Consider the following 18465-nt stretch of genomic DNA (forward strand, 5'->3'; position numbering starts at 1 on the left):
CTCCCCTATGGGGTGGAGCTCCACGATATAGAACGATAGTTACCGGAGTGTAATTCCAGTTCTATGAGTGGAGCGGAGCCCCAAAGGACTTAAGGCCCTGCCGACCCTCTCTAGTCTCGCTGAAGATAAATATCTCGGGAGGCTGATTGATGGGAAGCGTCTCCTCTTATAGGGACACCTGTACTCCTATTGGCTGCAGGTGTGTGCATAATTTTGTCTCAGGCTGATGCTGCCTTAGGACAGTGGGTAAACCAATAGGAGCAGAGCTCCCCTATGGGGCTCCACTCCACTCATAGAACTGGAGTTACACTCCGGTAACTATCGTTCGCCATGCTCAGAACATGATGCGGCCACAGGGGGAAAGATTTGGCGTGTAGTGGTGACGTCAGACCGTCTGGTTAAGTAGCCAATACAAAATGTATATAATGTTCATTGATTGGGTTAAGATGAACCGTCACTCCAAAACTAGTGGACCAATGGAGGCTCATTATCTACACCTCTCTAAACACCACCCTTCACTAGAAAAAAAATGTCAAATCTCGCAATCGAAAAAAACTGGCATCGAAAGCCAAGATGCGAGTAGCATAACCAAAAGGTAGTAAATACAGGCAAGAGCGTAGACAAAATGGATCCAATAGGATTGGTTGTTGGAACATAACTGAAAACGATTTTTGCATTCGTTTTTCAATCATTTGTCATAGAAATTTGCTCTCGCTTAAAAATTATTTGTTTGCAAGTTTTTGGGTTTTGCTTTTGATAATTTGTTTACAATTCTATAAATGTTGCTTTCAATTGTTAAGGTTTTTGATTTCAACATCCATTATGACCTTTCCTCAAATATCATGTTTACATTAGCAACTATATTCTTCATGTTTACGATTTATTTTAAATTCAATACATATGGCGTGAAATGGTCCCATCAGGTCTGATTGATTTAGTTTCTCCCAGTATCTGGCCCACACTCCAGTACAGTAGGTGGCGGTAATGCATCATAACGTTGTCAACCAACGATAAACCCCACCGAAGAACCTGGTAGTTTAGATTACTGAACAGAATGACACGCTGACTAAATGTTCAACAAAAAAACTTTATTTCAGAGAATCAGAACAGAATCAGAGGGTTCCTCAGTCTTGCTTTGCAGAATAATAATGAGAAACATTTGCAGAATCTTGCACATGCACATTGCAACACATTTCCTTACTTCATTAGATTTGTGTGTATTGGCTATATGTAGTGAAATTGTTAGATATTACAGCACTGTCGGAGCTAGAAACACAAGCATTTCGCTACACCCGCAATAGCATCTGCTAAACACGTGTATGTGACCAATACAATTTGATTTTAAAAGTCAGACAGATAAAGTCATGACAGGCCTGACGGAAACAGAACATTTTTGGGTAAATTATCCAAACTCCAACAAAACACACTAGACAAGGTGGAATCTTTTTGTGTCTGTAAAACAAATTATGCGAGAAATGTTAGTGGAAACGCGTTGACAGAGCTCAAGAAAGATAGGAACAAATATTTGAACCATCTGCCTCGCTCTTAAAGGGATTGTAATCAGACAAGTACTTGACAGAGCAAAATATTGTCAGATTAAAGTTGCAGTTGGGGGAGAGTGCGAATGTCAAGGGACAGTGAGCACAGTTCTCAGTTTGATAAAGAGGGACGGTTTGAAATAATTATTTTTGTGGTGTGGACCTAGTCCTGGGGGTTCAAATACAGAAGAAACATTTTACATTTTAGTCATTTAGCAGACGCTCTTATCCAGAGCGACTTAGTGAGTGCATACATTTTCATACTGGCCCCCTGTGGGAAACGAACCCACCCTGGCGTTGCAAGCGCCATGCTCTACCAACTGAGCTACAGGGGACTAAACCCTACTTAACCCATAAAACAGACAGTTTGTTTCTTATGCCTACACTTTCTAACAGGGCAGCAGCTCATTACAGTATCATTCACACAAACAGGGAAGGGGTTTGGGGTGGGGTGTGTGGGTTTGTGTTGTATAAAAAAAAACAGGAAATTAGTAAAGACAGGAAAGCCCCTCTTAGTACTCGTCTGCCTGGGTCGCCATCTTGTAGCCGTTCTCGTTGGAAACATAGCCCTCCCCCGACTGCACCGACTCCTGGTCCATCAACCCATCCTGGCTGTTCTCCTCTGGCTTGGGCGGCGCTTCGCCCTCCTCCCCGTTACCCACGTCGTCCTGCTCGGCCGAGGGGAGCAGGAGAGAGCCATGCCGGTCCTCCCTGCGCTCCCCGCCACCCCGCTCCCGGTCTCTCTTATGCTCCCGGTCTTTCTCCCTGTCCCCCCTGTGCCTCTCCCGGTCCCTATCGCGGTCCTTGTCCCTGTGGCTGCGCCTCCGGTCGCGTTCCCTCTCCCTGTCCCGCTCCCTCCCGCCACGCTCCTCTCCCACCTCTCCCCCTTCCTCACCCACGCTAGGCTCTTCAGGCATTCTCTCTCCTCCCTCCGCCATCATACCTTCTCCTAGCCCCATGCCCTCATCCCCCTCGCCACCCTTGCCCCTCTCCCGGTCTCGCTTGCGCTCTCGGCTGCGGCTCCTCCTCTTCCTTTCGCCCTTGTCTCTGCTCCTCTCCCTGCTACGACTATCTCCCCCTGGCCCTCCTCCCCCCCGCTCCCTCTCTCGGTCTCTCCTCCTGCCACCCCCTACGCTCTCCTCTCCGGGCCCTGCCAGGCCCAGACCCCTGTCGCCCCTCTCCCTCTCCCTGGAGCGAGAGCTGCGCCTGCGTCTTTCCCGGGACCGGGACCTCCGTCTCTCGCCACCGCGCTCTTTCTCCCCCCCCCGTTCGTGCTCACGGCTGCGCTCGCTGCGCTCTCTGCGCTCCCCTCTGGGCTCAGGTCCACGTTCGCGCTCTCGTTCCCTGAGGTGAAGAGAAGGGCAAAAATAACAGTCAACTGACAAACCTCTACAGAAAATATCAAGTCAGTCAAACCACAAAATGTCCAATCCCAAATCTACCACTAGCCCATATCCTCTAGACTTTCATAGATCTAAAATAATTGGATAGATGTAACTAAGGAATATGGTAGTAAATCCATCTTGCCGTCACATTATTTTCCCGTATATTGCTACATCTATCCAATTATTTTGGGTCTAATGGGTAGGGCCTATTTGGAATAGGGTGACAATCCTCCCTTGGTAGACCACCCCAAGGGCCGAGTGTAGTTACTCACCCTCCAATTGGGGGGTGGTCATCGTAACGTGAGGCGTCGTCTCTTCCAGAGTGCTTGATGTTGACGTCAGCCCCGCCTCTCCTCGTCCCACCAAGACCACCACCTGGTTGGGGACAGAAAACAGGGCTCATTGTGATGCATTCATTTCCTGTCTATGATTTATGTATTTAAAAACTGACAAATAAAATATTAAAAGGGATTCATAAATGGCAAATGCCAATTTGAAGAGAATCAGCTGTTCCAAAACATTCAATGAATTCATGCAGTCACAGAGATCATGTGCAGTTCCTCACCTAGCCTGCGGGGCTGCCATCCCTTCACAGTGCGGCCTCTTTCCACATCCACCAGCACTCTCCTCCCGTCGATTTTCTTGCCGTCTGCATGCTTGTAGGCGGCTGGAGGGGAGGGGAGGAGGGGGGGGGGGGGGGTGATGACAGAAAAGGTAGAGAAGGGTAAGTTGGAGCTCTGCTATTTCAAAAGGTAAGGATAACAAAGAGTGCATGAATATACTGACCAGGAGCAGGTGAGGTAGTGTGGAGCTGCTCTCTGGGCAGACAGACCATGTAGTAGTAGACCCTTTTCCACCACTAAACGCAGCTTTTACCTGCACATCTTTCGCTTTTTTGAAGCTGTACCACAGCTTAAGTATTTTGTTGTGAAGCACTTTACTTCAGTAAATCAATTTTGAAATGCTAATGAGGGATAGAATAATAAATTAATTCTAGCCGCAAATTACAAGTGAGCCGGTATAGTAGATAAAAATGTACCAAAGTCTGCCTTCCAAAGCATGAATTATTCAAATCTCTAACCTTAGATTTTATTATATAATATATTCAAACAAAAAACATTGAAGTTAGGCCTATATGATTGCTCTGTGTCATGTATGGTTTCTGTGGAGCACCAGAGACCGAAAAAAGTGAAACTCTGCTTTAAAATAATTTAAATCTTACTTAGGTCTAGTAGTGACATTTTAGTCATTTAGCAGACGCTCTTATCCAGAGCGACTTACAGTTAAGTGTGTGCATACATTTTTCATACTCTACTGTTGCATGGCTCATTTTACCTTGAAGCTAAAAGGTTAGTGTTTATACCCGGGGTACTCAACTCTTACCCTACGTGGTCCGGAGCCTGCTGCTTTTCTGTTCTGCCTGATAATTAATTGCACACCTGGTGTCCCAGGTCTAAATCAGTCCCTGATTAGAGGGGAACGATGGAGGGGGGGGGGGGGGGGGGGGGTGCAGTGGAACTGGCTTCGAGGACCAGAGGTGAGTAGACCAATCAATGGTCTTGACTTCGCCCACAACTATAAGCTAAATTCATACATCTAGGGAAGCGAGCATAAACGCTCAATATCAATTATATATGTATACCCATAAATTATGACACATGAACGTAGCCTTGGTTAAGATTTTTACCTAAAACTATATGCATTTAAAATTGCTCCATAGTGATGAAAATACCCAGCTTTTCATAACTATAAACTTTCATCATGGGATTCTGTGTAAAAATTAATTAATTTAAAGCTACGGCAGTCAGATCCAATAATGGTTTATTACTGAATATTGCGTGTCCCTAGTGGTTAGCCTAGCCGTAAAAAGCGTTAGGCCAGTAACCGAAAGTTTGTTGGTTCAAATCAGAGCGGACTAGGTCAAAATAAATCTGTCGATGTGCCCTTGAGCAAAGCACTTAACCCTAATTGCTCCTGTAAGTAGCTCTGGATAAGAGCGTCTGCTAAATGACATGAAATGAAAACGAGTGGTCCAAGCAGTTGACAGCACTTTGATGTGGAGTGCGTTTGAGAGCCCGTCACTTGAAATAAATCAGATGACAATAATTAATATCCAACCTGACAAATTGATGAGAAATGCATTTGTGCATGTTCACACATTGTCACATCTACAACCTCTTACCCAGAAGGAACAGTGAATAGGAGTCAGCCCCATGGGTAAGATAGACACCCACTTCACTTACAAAAGCACGTCTAACCACTTATAGGTGGAAAAATAGATTTTCTACCAGTAGCTAGGTTTCCATCCAATTGCCGTCAGATTTTAATACAAATATTGCAAAATGTGCATTTCCAAAATGACTTGTTGCGGCAAAAGACAATCAGTGCGTGATGACGTAGCGCACACATAACCATCTGTAGTTGAAAAAGCGTTAATTTTTTTGTCACAAAAACTGTTGCATTTAATAGCAAATGTGCCTACGCTCGCATATACAGTACGGGTAGGCTAGTCTACATGAGATAATGGAGAAGATAATATTTTGTCAAACGGCAGTCAAGCGTCAATCATCATGTCACCAGCATAAGACCCTCGCTATTTATTGGAAAGTAGAATAAAGCTCATCATCGTGCACTTTCACCACCCTGTGAAGTTCATCCATATATTTGATCTGTAGCCTAATAAACTGCATGGTTTCCCGAGTCATAGTGGTTGGACCACACACCATATCGATTCCAAGTTTAATTCGATAAGATGGTAATTATATCAATATTTGCACATAAGTCATTTCCACCGCCATCTCGCACATAATTAATTTTACTGACACAGAAAGATCCCACCATGTCGAACTAACAAATTCAGTCAGCATTTATAAAATTGTACCGAAACTTCCTGTTTCCATCACAGCTGTCGTTATTTTTTAAAATATGGTTTGACTTTCCTCTAAAAACTGTGGATAGAAACGTGGTTAGTGACAAACCACAGGTGGCTCTGCACTGCAAATCCTTTCGCTTTGAACACACTGACTGTGCCATTGCGTTTATTTCCAATGGAACGCTGCGTTTGCCTTGCAGCATTGCGTTGCAGAGGCAGTTGCAGTGCGTTCTGTGTTGTGCATACGTTGGATTTATCGAACGTATGCGTCAAACTGTATGCGTTAACGAGTTGACAGAAATGGTAGCAGAAGGTGAATGTTGAACTTTTGTTGCACACATATCTAGATGATGCTGCATACTATTTTGCGCAACGACAGTGTGTTCAAAGCGTAACACCTTAGGCACATCCTGCGATAGCCATCGTCACTGGCACAACCACACACCACTCCTGGTGTTCTTACCCCCCTCCCTGGTTCAGTGAGAAATAAAATACCAGTGACACATTGGTTTGAGTTATTTACTCTGATTGCCAGAATACACAGCCTTTTATGGTAATGCTGCTTATTACACCAAAATATTCTTACCCAATACATGTTGTGCTTCAGACTCTAGTGAGGCTAGTGTAAATTTGGTTGCCTTACATACAACCTCTGACCTGCTTGTAATACTTGTCTGGAGGGGGAGATATAAGCAAATGTGTCATGAGTTAAATGTGACCATGTTCACATACCTTAGTTGGGGCTTTACGGGCTGCTGTTTGTTTTTCGTCAACTATCTTACCACCACCTGGACACGAGCGCAGTGTCGAAGTCAGAACCTCCCGGAGCATAGGGCTTCCAGTTGCCAGTCAACATGGCAGTCTCCTGCTTCTGCCAGATTTAACACCATAGTCTGCAGCTTCGGAGTCAAACTCAGAACACGCACAAATATATATACTCCCTTGGCCCAGACAGTCTTGGGATCAGTCTCTTATGACCGAAGAATTCGGCGAGATCCATGATGACCCATCCTGGCCTCTACACTGGTCTGCTCTGCTGTGGAAGACGATCCAATGAGAAACGGCACAGAGGACTCTTTCCTCTTTATATCCAATCAGAGGGCCTTACCAGAACCACTCGCTTAACCATTCAAAAGGCCTTACCAGAACCCCTCGCTTTTATAGCCAATCAGAGGGCCTTACCAGAACCCCCTCTAGATCACAGCAAATTATCACTGTACTTTCATGACACCTCACAGGCTTATACTACCAGGGGGCCTTACCACAACCCCTCACTAACCTAACCAATCCGGGTTTGTCTTACCACAAACCATAACCTTCTCAACCAATCAGAGATGACTTCACTCAAAGGGGGGTTGCCTTACCTCAACCCCCAAAACGACTTGAATACAAGGCCTAAATACTATCTTACTATACAAGCACACGTATGGTGCATATCAAAAGGTTATTTTAAGAAACAGAAAGGTATGTATCTAGAGAAAATGAGACAAGTGTTTGGTGTAGGCTAGAATAAAATGTAGGCTAGTTCCAGTGGTGACATGTTTCCTCACTAGACTGGTTCTATTAGCTGTATACACCTGATCCTTAATATCAGCTGTGGTAAAGAGATCTGGGGGTGAGATGACTGCCATGTCTGAATGAACTATCGCTATGCTCTTGTTGGCATCTGCTCTTGCCTAGTTCTATAGTAGGGGCAAAGCTACATGTGCATAATTATGTGCCTTGCTGTAAAAGTAGTTAGAGTCCCGTCGTAAGCCTAATCCATTAAAGCCAGCTCGACGCACACAAGAAAGGACCCTAACTTACAACGCTAGGGGATTTTGTCTTGGGCATGTGGTCTTTTTGACGCAATGTTATGCAAAAGATTGTCCTTTTCTTAATGATTATGCAAGAGACAACTTGCTAAAATGCTGTTGTTTCAGACAAATACAATAATCAAAATAGTAAAAGCTCTTAGGCCTATATGTAAAAGTGCTAAAAGGGATACATCGGAGGTGGCTTTAACACAAAAGGAAAACTCATAGGGCACCCATTAACTGACTAATGGCCTGGGGGTGCGTTCAATGGTCAAAGCACCAGCTCTGTCTTACCAATGTCAATACTGTTCAGGCAACATTTAAGCAGCTTCAAAAAAAAATTTGCTTTGCCCATTGAACGTAGCACCTCTTCCCTAAATAGGAGGATGAAGGGTGGAAAGAAAGCTTACCCATCATACAAACCCATCATACCAACCATATACTGAGCTGTGGTAGTAGGGTGTAGATGTATCATAACCATCATCATCTGCAAGCCAGCTCTGGCCAATAGCCATCACAGATAGGCGGCTGCAGTGGCAATGAGAACAACAAACAGTTAATACACTACAGAGCCAGCATAGACATCCCCTCACAAGTCAACCCTCACCTGAGTCACATCATACCAAGGGTGGGCGACCCTGGTCCTGGGGAACACTATTCCCTGCACGACCCTAAGTGTTCCAGCAATGAATCAGCGGCCACGTTCCAGACAAGCTACATTGCAGTCGCGCTGTGCGGATACTTGCCTAATCACCGACTAGCAGTCAGGCATCAGATTCCTATTTGATATGATTTGGTTTGCTGATATGTAAAACAACTACCCAGGTGTTGCGAGATCTGGCAAGTGATTACAATGTAGTCAGCCTGGGAGGTGGCCAAGTAAGTAGCAATCTTAGTGAGCAACCGATTTACACCTGGAACACCCATCTCCCTGACAATTTGTTTAAATTCGATCAATGAGAAAAATACCAGCAGGCATGGTAGCTCGCCAGGACCAGGGTTGAAGACCACTGATATGAGCTGATAGAAATGGCCTAGTGTCACACAACAGCACAGAGATGAGGGTACCCAAGTTAACCAGACAAGGTAGGGGGCACTAGCCTGTTGGTGACCTGTAGCTTACCGTTGGTGGTCGAACCAGGAAACCTACCTGTTCCACAGATGACTTAGCACTCCTAACTATTACAGGCCTAACCTACAGCAAGCAAAGGCATTCAAGGTGACCAGAAGAACAAGGCTTAGTTGTTTATGCATACAAAACATAGGACAAACCTTCCCACCCCTCCCACTGAATGGCACCGCCACATAGGAGAAGTGCCATGGCTGGACTAACTGCACTCGCTCAGACAAGTGCAGTACAGAAACCATTTCACTGCTGTACTTGAGTTAGTCAAGAGATCATCATGCGCCACAAACAAGACAGACGTCACACACAAACCTCACTCAGCACCTTGTTTCCCCTAATTAATAACATATCGCCATAACTCAAAGTTATGAAAATAAAGAGGATGGATGGATTTTGGAGACCCTTGTGTTCAGAGTTGTATCTTTAACTTGTGTGGACTGTGGGTCCATATTTTTAAACCCCTTGCCAGTAGGCTTGGGTGGTATACCGGGGTATTTGGAAAAAGCCACAGGATGGTTTGTCAATACCGTCAATACCGTTGAAACTATTTATTTGAAGTTAATTAATAAATTTGAATATTTGTAGCTACTTAAGTAGATACCTGCAGTCAACTTGTGCAATAAGTTAGGAGATAAAGAACATTGTGTTCTTCATTTCACCAGACACATTATTATGAAGCTGACGGTAGTCCCCAGTCACGTGGTGTTTGTTTACAAGCACACAACTACGAGAGACCGGAGCCTTGTGAGTCACTCACTGTTGTGCAGCATGCGCCAAGTGATCTAATTACAGTATGGTAAGTCTAAATGTTAACTGTCTAAAATATGCTAACTGTTCTGCAGTTGTGCGTTTGGTTTGCTAATTTAGTAGCTAGTTAGCTATCTAGCTAAGTGGTTAGCTTCTTCCAAAATCAAGCATTCACTTGGTAACAGCAGAGAATCCCCTCCTGGATCAAAAGCCTTGCTGGCTGATATTGGTTTTGTGCGTGCAGCAAACTGTGTAGCATTTGAGTTACCTGTATAGTTTAGGTCAGAAACTGCACAAAACGTTCGCAATGCAGTCGTTAGCATTTAGTTAGCTTTCTCTATGGCATTTTACATGTACTTGTTAGCATTGCTAACCTTCGGATTACAGAGTATCAGTTGGGTTTGAAAACCGCGCCCCTTGTGTTCAGTGCCGGTATTACCGAATATCCCTGTGTGGCACAAGGTCGGTATGAAGGTATGACAATCTAGATACCGCCCAAGCCTACTTGCCAGCTAGTTCTCCTTCTCTCACCATTGTGCCAATCCAAACCATACTCTGCTGGCTTGGATACTTTCCTTTCACCATGTCCTCGCAGCGTAATCAGGCCAGCGCAGTACAGCTCGGTGTGGCTCAGCAGTGTGAAAATTGTACTTTTATATTTGGCAGATATTAAGAGTGGGCCTAAGACTATGGATAAATGTGAAACCATCACCCAACGTGGCCCTTCAATGGGAAATCACACCAAGGACAGCATAAGCTGCTAGTGCAGTACAGAAAATAACCACATTTAAAAAACGGAGCCTAGTCAGTTGCTACTCAGTCAAGGGGGTTCCTCCTACACTGAGCAAGAGTATAAGGTGCTGATGTTAACTAATAGTCAGCAACACCAACTGCTACAACTTGTAAAGCTATAGTGAAATTATTTAAAAAATTGTAAGCTCCCAAAATTGATCTGGTGCATTTCTTTCGGTACCTTCTTGTTCATGTCTCGCTTACACGAGTCCTTCAACAAATACTATCCCACCTACGTACCCTCCCAGCATTCAGACTCCCATTTGAGATGAGGTGAGTTATGAGGGGGGGTTGGCCTCTCGTGGTACTCACAGTGCATGTCTCTCTCGTGCTCGTACTCTATGAAGGCGTAGCCTCTGGGCTTCCCTGACCGCTTGTTGTAGACGATGTAAATCTGGAAGAGAGAGCGACTATAATAACGCTAGCTGAACAAGCTGGGGGGGGGGGAGAGAAAGCAGAGGACCAACTGCCACTGTAACAAATGGACAATAAGTAAACCAAAAGGTGGTTTGGAGACCAAGACAACTTACCCTTTTGATGGGTCCGTAGACCTCAAACTCACGGCGAAGCTTGGATTCTGTTGTGTCATAATTCTGCAGCAATGATAACACAGTTAACATCTATCCCGTCAGAACTTGGCGGGAAAACCTTTTACAAATCAAATGTTATTCGTCACATTTACGAAATACAACAGGTGTAGACTTTACTGGCAGCTTGGTCTTAGAATTGTCTTCAGAACACACTTCTGGGCTTCATACCATTCTATAGAAAATGTAAGATATGCTTCAAGAAGTGGATGCTTGGTTTTCATTTTATTGTGGTGTATGTGTGCTGCATTTGTTATTATTCAATACACGGTTTTAGTCTCAGTGGCCAAGACAGGATGGAAGAGAAGGTAAAGATGCCATGGGACACGGAAGGTAGCCTGTATAATACACACTTACCACGCGAGCCACAAACAGGGTCTTGAAGGCATCCCCCTGAGCATTGGGGTCATTGTGTGGATCCCCTGGAAGAAGGCAGAACCAAATATCACAACCTGACCATCAACTTTCAGTAAGTCCTATGAAATGTCACAAAAGCTCATCCATGTCAACTTACAGAGCTTCAGTTCTGTCTCCACAACCGTCTGCCTCCTCTCGATCTTCTCCCTCCTCTGTAAAACAGAAACAGGTTAGCTAGGCCCCTCACTCAATCTCCAAATGGTTACTGTACATGTAAATTAAAGCCATGTACTAGTACACCCTACTGAAGATTTCCACTTATCCAATCTTATTCAGATACGCACTGAGGGTTTCAGAGACTAAAAGTGAAAAGAAATGGCCACAACGGGGAATGACCTCTTCCAATTGTCTCACCTTTCTCTCCAACCTCTCATCACGAGTTTCTGCCCTAGTAGGGGGAGGGGCATCTCTGGGGTCCTATCAAAACAGTTCAAAAGTTAGGCTAATAAAAAGGTAGAGGGCCAAAGGCATTCAGTCAAATAATACACCAAAATAGCCAACTATCCATCTCATTCATGAAGAGTAATTGCACAAGGGCCAGGTAGGTTTGCCTTACCTCAAAGTGCCTGATGAAGGGAGCAATGCCGCAGTATGGCTGGTTGTGGTGTTTCTCATGGGGCAGCTTCTCCAACTGCGTCAGAAATGGTATGGGGTCCCGCGGCGCAAATAGGGCCAGCAAGTTGGGGGGTAAAAACTGGGTCATCTTTCACCTGCAAGTGAGAAAAAGAGATGTTTAGTTTACAAACTACGTAGTTACTAATAATATGCAGACATGGAGTTGCATCAGTGTTGCCATTAGGCAGTGTGGACAGAGCCACAAAGGCTTGGAAGACCATCGTGAACCATGTGCAGCTCAATTTCTTCTGCAAAGCTACCTAAATTACTTCCACGTAGCTAGCAAGGTAAGGTAACATCTTATTTTCATGTGTGGAACTAGCTTTGAAGCTAGTGTGTAAGAGAATTGATCAATGTTGCCAAACTATGCTCAATCTTCCCTTACCTGGAGGCTTCAAGGAAAATGAAGGCTGGAAAGTCACAGGTTAACATGGGACTCCTTCCCGATAAACATTTACAAGGATAGCTAGCTAGCTGGAATAGTGAATGCTTTAGGCAGGTTATATACACATACCACACAAACAGAAATATCAAAACGCAACAATTTCAAAGAATTTATTGAGTTACAGTTCATAAGGAAATCAGTCAATTGAAATAAATGCATTAAGCCCTAATCTATGGATTTCACGGCTGGGAATACAGATGCATCTGTTGCTCAGAGATATAAAAAATAAAATAAAATAAATAAATAAATAAATAAAATAGGGGTGTGGATCAGAAAACCAGTCAGTATCTGGTGTGACCACCATTTGCCTCATGCAGCGCAACGTTTCCTTTGCATTGAGTTGATCAGGCTGTTGATTGTGGCCTGTGGAATGTTGTCCCACTCTTCAATGGCTGTGCGAAGTTGCTGGATATCAGCAGAAACTGGAACACGCTATCATACACGTCGATCCAGAGCATCCCAACATGCTCAATGGATGACATGTCTGGTGAGTGTGCAGGCCATGGAAGAACTGGGACATTTTCAGCTTCCAGAAATGCAGTCAGGTCAAGACCCTGGTGAGGATGACGAGCACGCAGATGAGCTTCCCAATACTGTTTGACAGTTTGTGCAGAAATTATTCGGTTGTGCAAACCCAGTTTCTTCAGCTGTCCGGGTGGCTGGTCTCGGACGATCCAGCAAGTGAAGAAGCCAGATGTGGAGGTCCCGGACTGGCGTGGTTACACGCGGTCTGCGGGTGTGAGACAAGTTGGACGTACTGCCAAATTCCCCAAAACACGGAGCCGGCTTATGGTAGAGAAATTAACATTCAATCTCTGGCAACAGCTCTGGTGGATATTCCTGCAGTCAGCATGCCAATTGCAAGCTCAAAACTTGGAGACATCTGTGCACATTTTGTTCCTAGCACAAGGTGCAACTGTGTAATGATCATGCTGTTTAATCAGCTTCTTGATATGCCACACCTGTCAGGTGGAGGATTATCTTGCCAAAAGATAAATTATTACTAGCAGGGACGTAAACAAATGTACACAAATGAGAAATAAGCTTTTTGTGCATATGGAACATTTCTGGGATCTTTTATTTCAGCTCATGAAACATGGGACCAACACTTTACATGTTGCGTATATTTGTTCGGTATAGTTGGCAGCCAACTAAACGCAACTCCACAATTTACTATTGAGTTGAGCTGCGACTAGTGTGGGTGGACTGGTGCTCCGACGTCACATAAAATTAAGTTATCAAAAACCACTAATTTCAGCACCCAAAGAGTAGCCCACAATTGCGGTCTGAGGAAGAAGCGGACCAGGAGGTGTGATGACACGAAAGCGTAAGAATGCTGCTGCTAAGATCAGAGATTAATCTCCCATGTATACACCTTCATTCGAGTACACACACAGTGCCTTCGTAAAGTATTCAGACCCCTGACTTTTTCCACATTTTGTTACGTTACAGCTTTATTCTAAAATAAAAAATGGTTTGTTTTTTCTCATTAATCCACACACACAATACCCCATAATGACAGGTTTTTAGATTTCTTTGCAAATTTATAAATTAAAAAAACCCGGAAATATCACATTTACGTAAGTATTCAGACTCTTTACTCAGTACTTTGTTGAAGCACCTTTGGCAGCAATTACAGCTTCTAGTCTTATTGGGTATGATGCTACAAGCCTATTGCCTTACCTCCATAACTTACTACATTCGCACACACTGTATATATTTTTTTGACTTTGTTTTGTTTCCCCCATATGTAACTCTGTGTTGTTGTTTTTAAAATCGCACTGCTTTGCTTTATCTTGGCCAGGTCGCAGTTGTAAATGAGAACTTGTTCTCAACTGGCTTACCTGGTTAAATAAAGGTTAAATAAAGAAAAGAAAAAAAGCTTGGCACACCTGTATTTGGGGAGTTTCTCACATTTTTCTCTGCATATCCTTTCAAGATCAGGTTGGAAGGGGAGCGTCGCTGCACAGCTATTTTCAGGTCTCTCCAGAGATGTTTGATTGGGTTCAAGTCCGGGCTCTGGCTGGGCCACTCAAGGACATTCAGAGACTTGTCCAGAAGCCACTCATGCGTTGGCTTGGCTGTGTGCTTAGGGTCATTGTCTTGTTGGAAGGTGAACATTCGCCCCAGTCTGAGGTCCTGAGCAGGTTTTCATCAAGGATCTTTATTTTCCGCCCTTCACCTTTCCCTCGATCCTGACTAGTCTCCCAGTACCTGCTGCTGAACAACATCCCCACAGCATGATGCTGCCACCACGCTTCACTGTAGGGATGGTGCCAGGTTTCCTCCAGACGTGATTAATGGCATTCAGGCCAAAGAGTTGAATCTTGGTTTCATCAGTCCAGAGAATCTTGTTTCTCATGGTCTGAGAATCTTTAGGTGCCTTTTGGCAAACTCCAAGCAGGCTGTCATGTGCCTTTTACTGAGGAGTGGCTTCCGCCTGGCCACTCTACCATAAAGGCCTGATTGGTGGAGTGCTGCAGAGATGGTTGTCCTTCTGGAAGGTTCTCCCATCTCCACAGAGGAACTCTGGAGCTCTGTCAGTGACCATCAGGTTCTTGGTCACCTCCCTGACCAAGGCCCTTCTCCCCTGATTGCTCAGTTTGGCCGGGCGGACAGCTCTAGGAATAGTCTTGGTGGTTCCAAACTTCTTCCATGAAAAACATTATGGAGGCCACTGTGTTCTTCGGGACCTTCAATGCTGCGGACATTTTTTGGTACCCTCCCCCAGAACTGTCTCAACACAATCCTGTCTCGGAGCTCTACGGACAACTCCTTTGACCTCATGGCTTGGTTTTTGCTCTGACATGCACTTTCAACTGTGGGAGCTTATATAGAGAGGTGTGTGCCTTTCCAAATCATGTCCAATCAATAGAATTTATCACAGGTGGACTCCAATGAAGTTGTAGAAACATCAAGGATGATCAATGGAAACAGGATGCACCTGAGCTCAATTTTGAGTCTCATAGCAAAGGGTCTGAATACTTATGTAAATAAAGGTATACGCTTTAAAATGTTATACATTTGCTAACATTTTTAGCAACCCGTTTTCGCTTTGTCATTATGGGGCATTGTGTGTAAATAATATTTCATCCATTTTAGAATAAGCCTGTAACGTAACAAAATGTGGAAAAAGTCAGGGGTCTGAATACTTTCCAAAGGCACTGCATATATATTACACACACAAAAGTATGTGGACACCTTCACAATTAGTGGATTCGGCTATTTCAGCCACACACAGGTGTATAAAAATCGAGCACACAGCCATGCATGCAATTTACGTACACAAACATTGGCAGTGGAATGGCCTTACTGAAGAGCTCAGTGACCTTTTCAACAAGTCAGTTCGCAACATTTCTGCCCTGCGAGAGCTGTCCCGATCAACTGTAAATGCTGTTATTGTGAAGTGGAAACGTCTAGGAGCAATAACGGCTCAGTCGCGAAGTGGTAGGCCACACAAGCTCACAGAACGGGACAGCCGAGTGCTGAAGCGCATAGCATGTACAATTCTGTCCTTGGTTGCAGCACTCACTACAGAGATCCAAACTGCCTCTGGAAGCAACATCAGCACAAGAACTGTTTGTCTGGAGCTTCATGAAATGGTTTTCCATGGCCGAGCAGCCGCACACAAGCCTAAGATCACCATGCGCAATGTCAAGCGTCGGCTGGAGTGGTGAAAAGCTCGCCGCCTGGACTCTGGACCAGTGGAAACGGGTTCTCTAGAGTGATGAATCACGCTTCTCCATCTGGCAGTCCGACTGACAAATCTGGGTTTGAATTGGAACTCCAACTGCGAACCAGGCCTAATCGCCCAACCTCAATAATGCTTGTGGCTGAATGGAAGCAAGTCCCCGCAGCAATGTTCCAACATCTAGTGGAAAGCCTTCCCAGAAGAGTGTAGGTTGTTGTAGCAGCAAAAGGGGGGCTAACTACATATTAATGCCCATGATTTTGGAATGAGAGGTTCAATGAGCAAGTGCCATATACATTTTAGTCATTTAGCAGACGCTCTTATCCAGAGCGACTTACAGGAGCAAGTAGGGTTAAGTGCCTTGCTCAAGGGCACCGGCAGATTTTTCACCTAGTCGGCTCGGGGATTAGAACCAGCAACCTTTCGGTTACTGGCACAACGCTCTTAACCACTAAGCTACCTGCCGCCCCGTCATTTAGTGTACCTACGTCCCCTGATTACAAACCAAGTAATCTTCCTTGTAGGTCTTCATGCGCTCGAGAACTTTGCTTATCTCGAAATTCAGTCAGTCAGCAGTGGTGAGCGCTCTGAAGTGGAGTCAGTCCAGGATGTAGTTAGTCTGCCTGCTGCGACGTGTGGTAGTTTTGCCCAGATTCTGTACCGGTAGGAGCTAGATTTTTTAAGAGACTGTAATCCGGTTTTTGGGCCAACCCATGTTGTGTCAAGCTGGGTAAAGGACAAACTGGGAATGGTTACATCTGAAAGTTGAGAAATTGATTTTTTTTAAATGCTGTATCCGCCTCCCAGAGGAAGTGGGCACTTCGAGGCTCGGGGCTCAACCTGTGGTGTCCTTTGCTCTCCGAAGCAGGGCGCTGTGGTGGATCAAATGAAAAATAATATTCCTAGTGTTTGTGATGCCCGCCGATTGGTGAGACGTAAACCCAGTGGCAATGGCGAGCATGAGAATACCCAGTCTTGCTGAGCTTTGACACATTTTCTACCTGATAAATTCAGGTTAAGTTAAATTTGCTATTCTGTGAGGGCCTATGTTCCGAACCCGCATCGGTGCCATAGCTTTGGACATGTTGCAGTAGTGTGTAAAATGGAGATCCCAAATTGTGAGAAATATACAGGAGGGCATAGTCAGAGGGAGTGTACAGTTGGGATAGAGAAAGCACTGTGTCAACTGTGGAGGTGCCCATGCAGCTGGGGATCGAACGTGCCCTGAGAGAGACAGGTTGAGATTGCCAGAGTTCAAGTGGGGCACAAAGAGTCCTATGCTGAGGCAGTGAAGAGAGTAGAGGATAGCCCAAGGGTGAGTGAGTCGGCTGGAAGCCCCCGAGTGAGTAGGCTTGAAGAGAGCAAGAGATGTTGAATTTAATAAGGTTGGATTTCTTGTGTTTATAGCCATGGTGATCAACTGCACTGAACCACCGTTATTGTGCATTAATGCCACCTACTGTACTGGAGCGGCACCACCTCCCGCATGTCCCAACTTGAAAATTGACCAATAAAAGGTATAGGGGTTCCTGCAGATGTAGGAACGCACATTTGCAGTAACGTCCCTAATTGCGGTCCGCAATTGCACCGTTCTCAATAATAAAACGTCACGAACTGTTCCAATCTGTTTCAGATGAGAATCATGAAGACGCCTTTAGAGCTAGTTGTCTGTCTTCCGACTAGACATCTCAGTGGTGGGCTAACTGAGGCTAACGTTAGCTAACAACACAGTCAAATGGACCCACCTGGCTAACGTTAGTTTGCCAATCCACCAAAGCTTTAAGCTAATTAATTGCAGTAAGACGAGATACCTAAAACGAAATATGGTACATTTTAACAGGTCGATTTTACCTAACGTTACATATTCCAGTTTAGCTATCTAGCTAACCACTGTCCAGCGTAGGCCTCGTGCCACCACTCAGACTCAGGGGCACTACACATTTGTCCCACTCACCTCAACTCTTCATTCAATCCCTTTAAAACTCCGAGAGCCCGAATCAGGCAACGTGGAATAAGAGCGTGCACTCTCCTTGTTCAAAGCAAGTTGTTTTCCCACAGATGAATATACTTCAGCCAAAGCGAAAGATAAAGTGGCTTAAGCTTGGTTAGCTTCTCGCCAGGAGAAAAAAAGATTTGGTCCTCAACTTAAAATGGCGGTATGCCGTAAAGGAACAACACTGTCGCGACAGTTCCTCTAATGTTTCACGACACTTTGGGCTAATTTACTTGAGACCTTGGTTTCCACAGAGAGGAAGGGGAGAAAGCGGCCAAACTCGGAGAAAAATCTTTCTCTCTCCAGCAGGTGGCATTTCTTCGTTATTTCGCCCATCAAACAAGGAGTTTTTGTATGGAGGTCAATGTTACGAGTGTACTGATATAAGTAGGACACGTAACATTGAGAAAAAACACTGTCTCGAGATGGCTATGCATATTCATGATTGAGGCTAGTCGCAT

At 44.8% G+C, this 18465-nt stretch overlaps 1 protein-coding gene across 1 annotated transcript; it reads right to left on the bottom strand.

The window, feature by feature from the left end:
• Positions 1-1073: 1073 nt before the first annotated feature.
• LOC311104285 (uncharacterized protein) lies at positions 1074-18153 on the bottom strand. The gene is made up of 10 exons (XM_084146081.1): positions 17966-18153; positions 11817-11970; positions 11615-11677; positions 11358-11412; positions 11201-11265; positions 10787-10849; positions 10569-10650; positions 3489-3590; positions 3196-3298; positions 1074-2882 (listed from the first exon to the last, which is right to left on the bottom strand). Exons 2-10 carry the CDS (start codon positions 11961-11963, stop codon positions 2051-2053), a joined length of 1512 nt encoding a protein of 503 aa, XP_084002207.1. The 5' UTR covers positions 11964-11970; positions 17966-18153; the 3' UTR covers positions 1074-2050.
• Positions 18154-18465: the final 312 nt, after the last annotated feature.

Source organism: Coregonus lavaretus, assembly GCF_964263955.1.
Source record: "Coregonus lavaretus genome assembly, chromosome: 28".
Classification (NCBI taxonomy): domain Eukaryota; kingdom Metazoa; phylum Chordata; class Actinopteri; order Salmoniformes; family Salmonidae; genus Coregonus; species Coregonus lavaretus.

Excerpts from the sequence above, each read along its gene's own strand:
- LOC311104285 (XM_084146081.1), bottom strand. The coding sequence starts at position 11,963 with ATGACCCAGTTTTTACCCCCCAACTTGCTGGCCCTATTTGCGCCGCGG. Across the intron at positions 10,850-11,200 it reads CCCTGTTTGTGGCTCGCGTG|AATTATGACACAACAGAATC; the intron begins GTAAGTGTGTAT and ends TCATTGCTGCAG. Across the intron at positions 10,651-10,786 it reads TCTACGGACCCATCAAAAGG|ATTTACATCGTCTACAACAA; the intron begins GTAAGTTGTCTT and ends TCTCTCTTCCAG.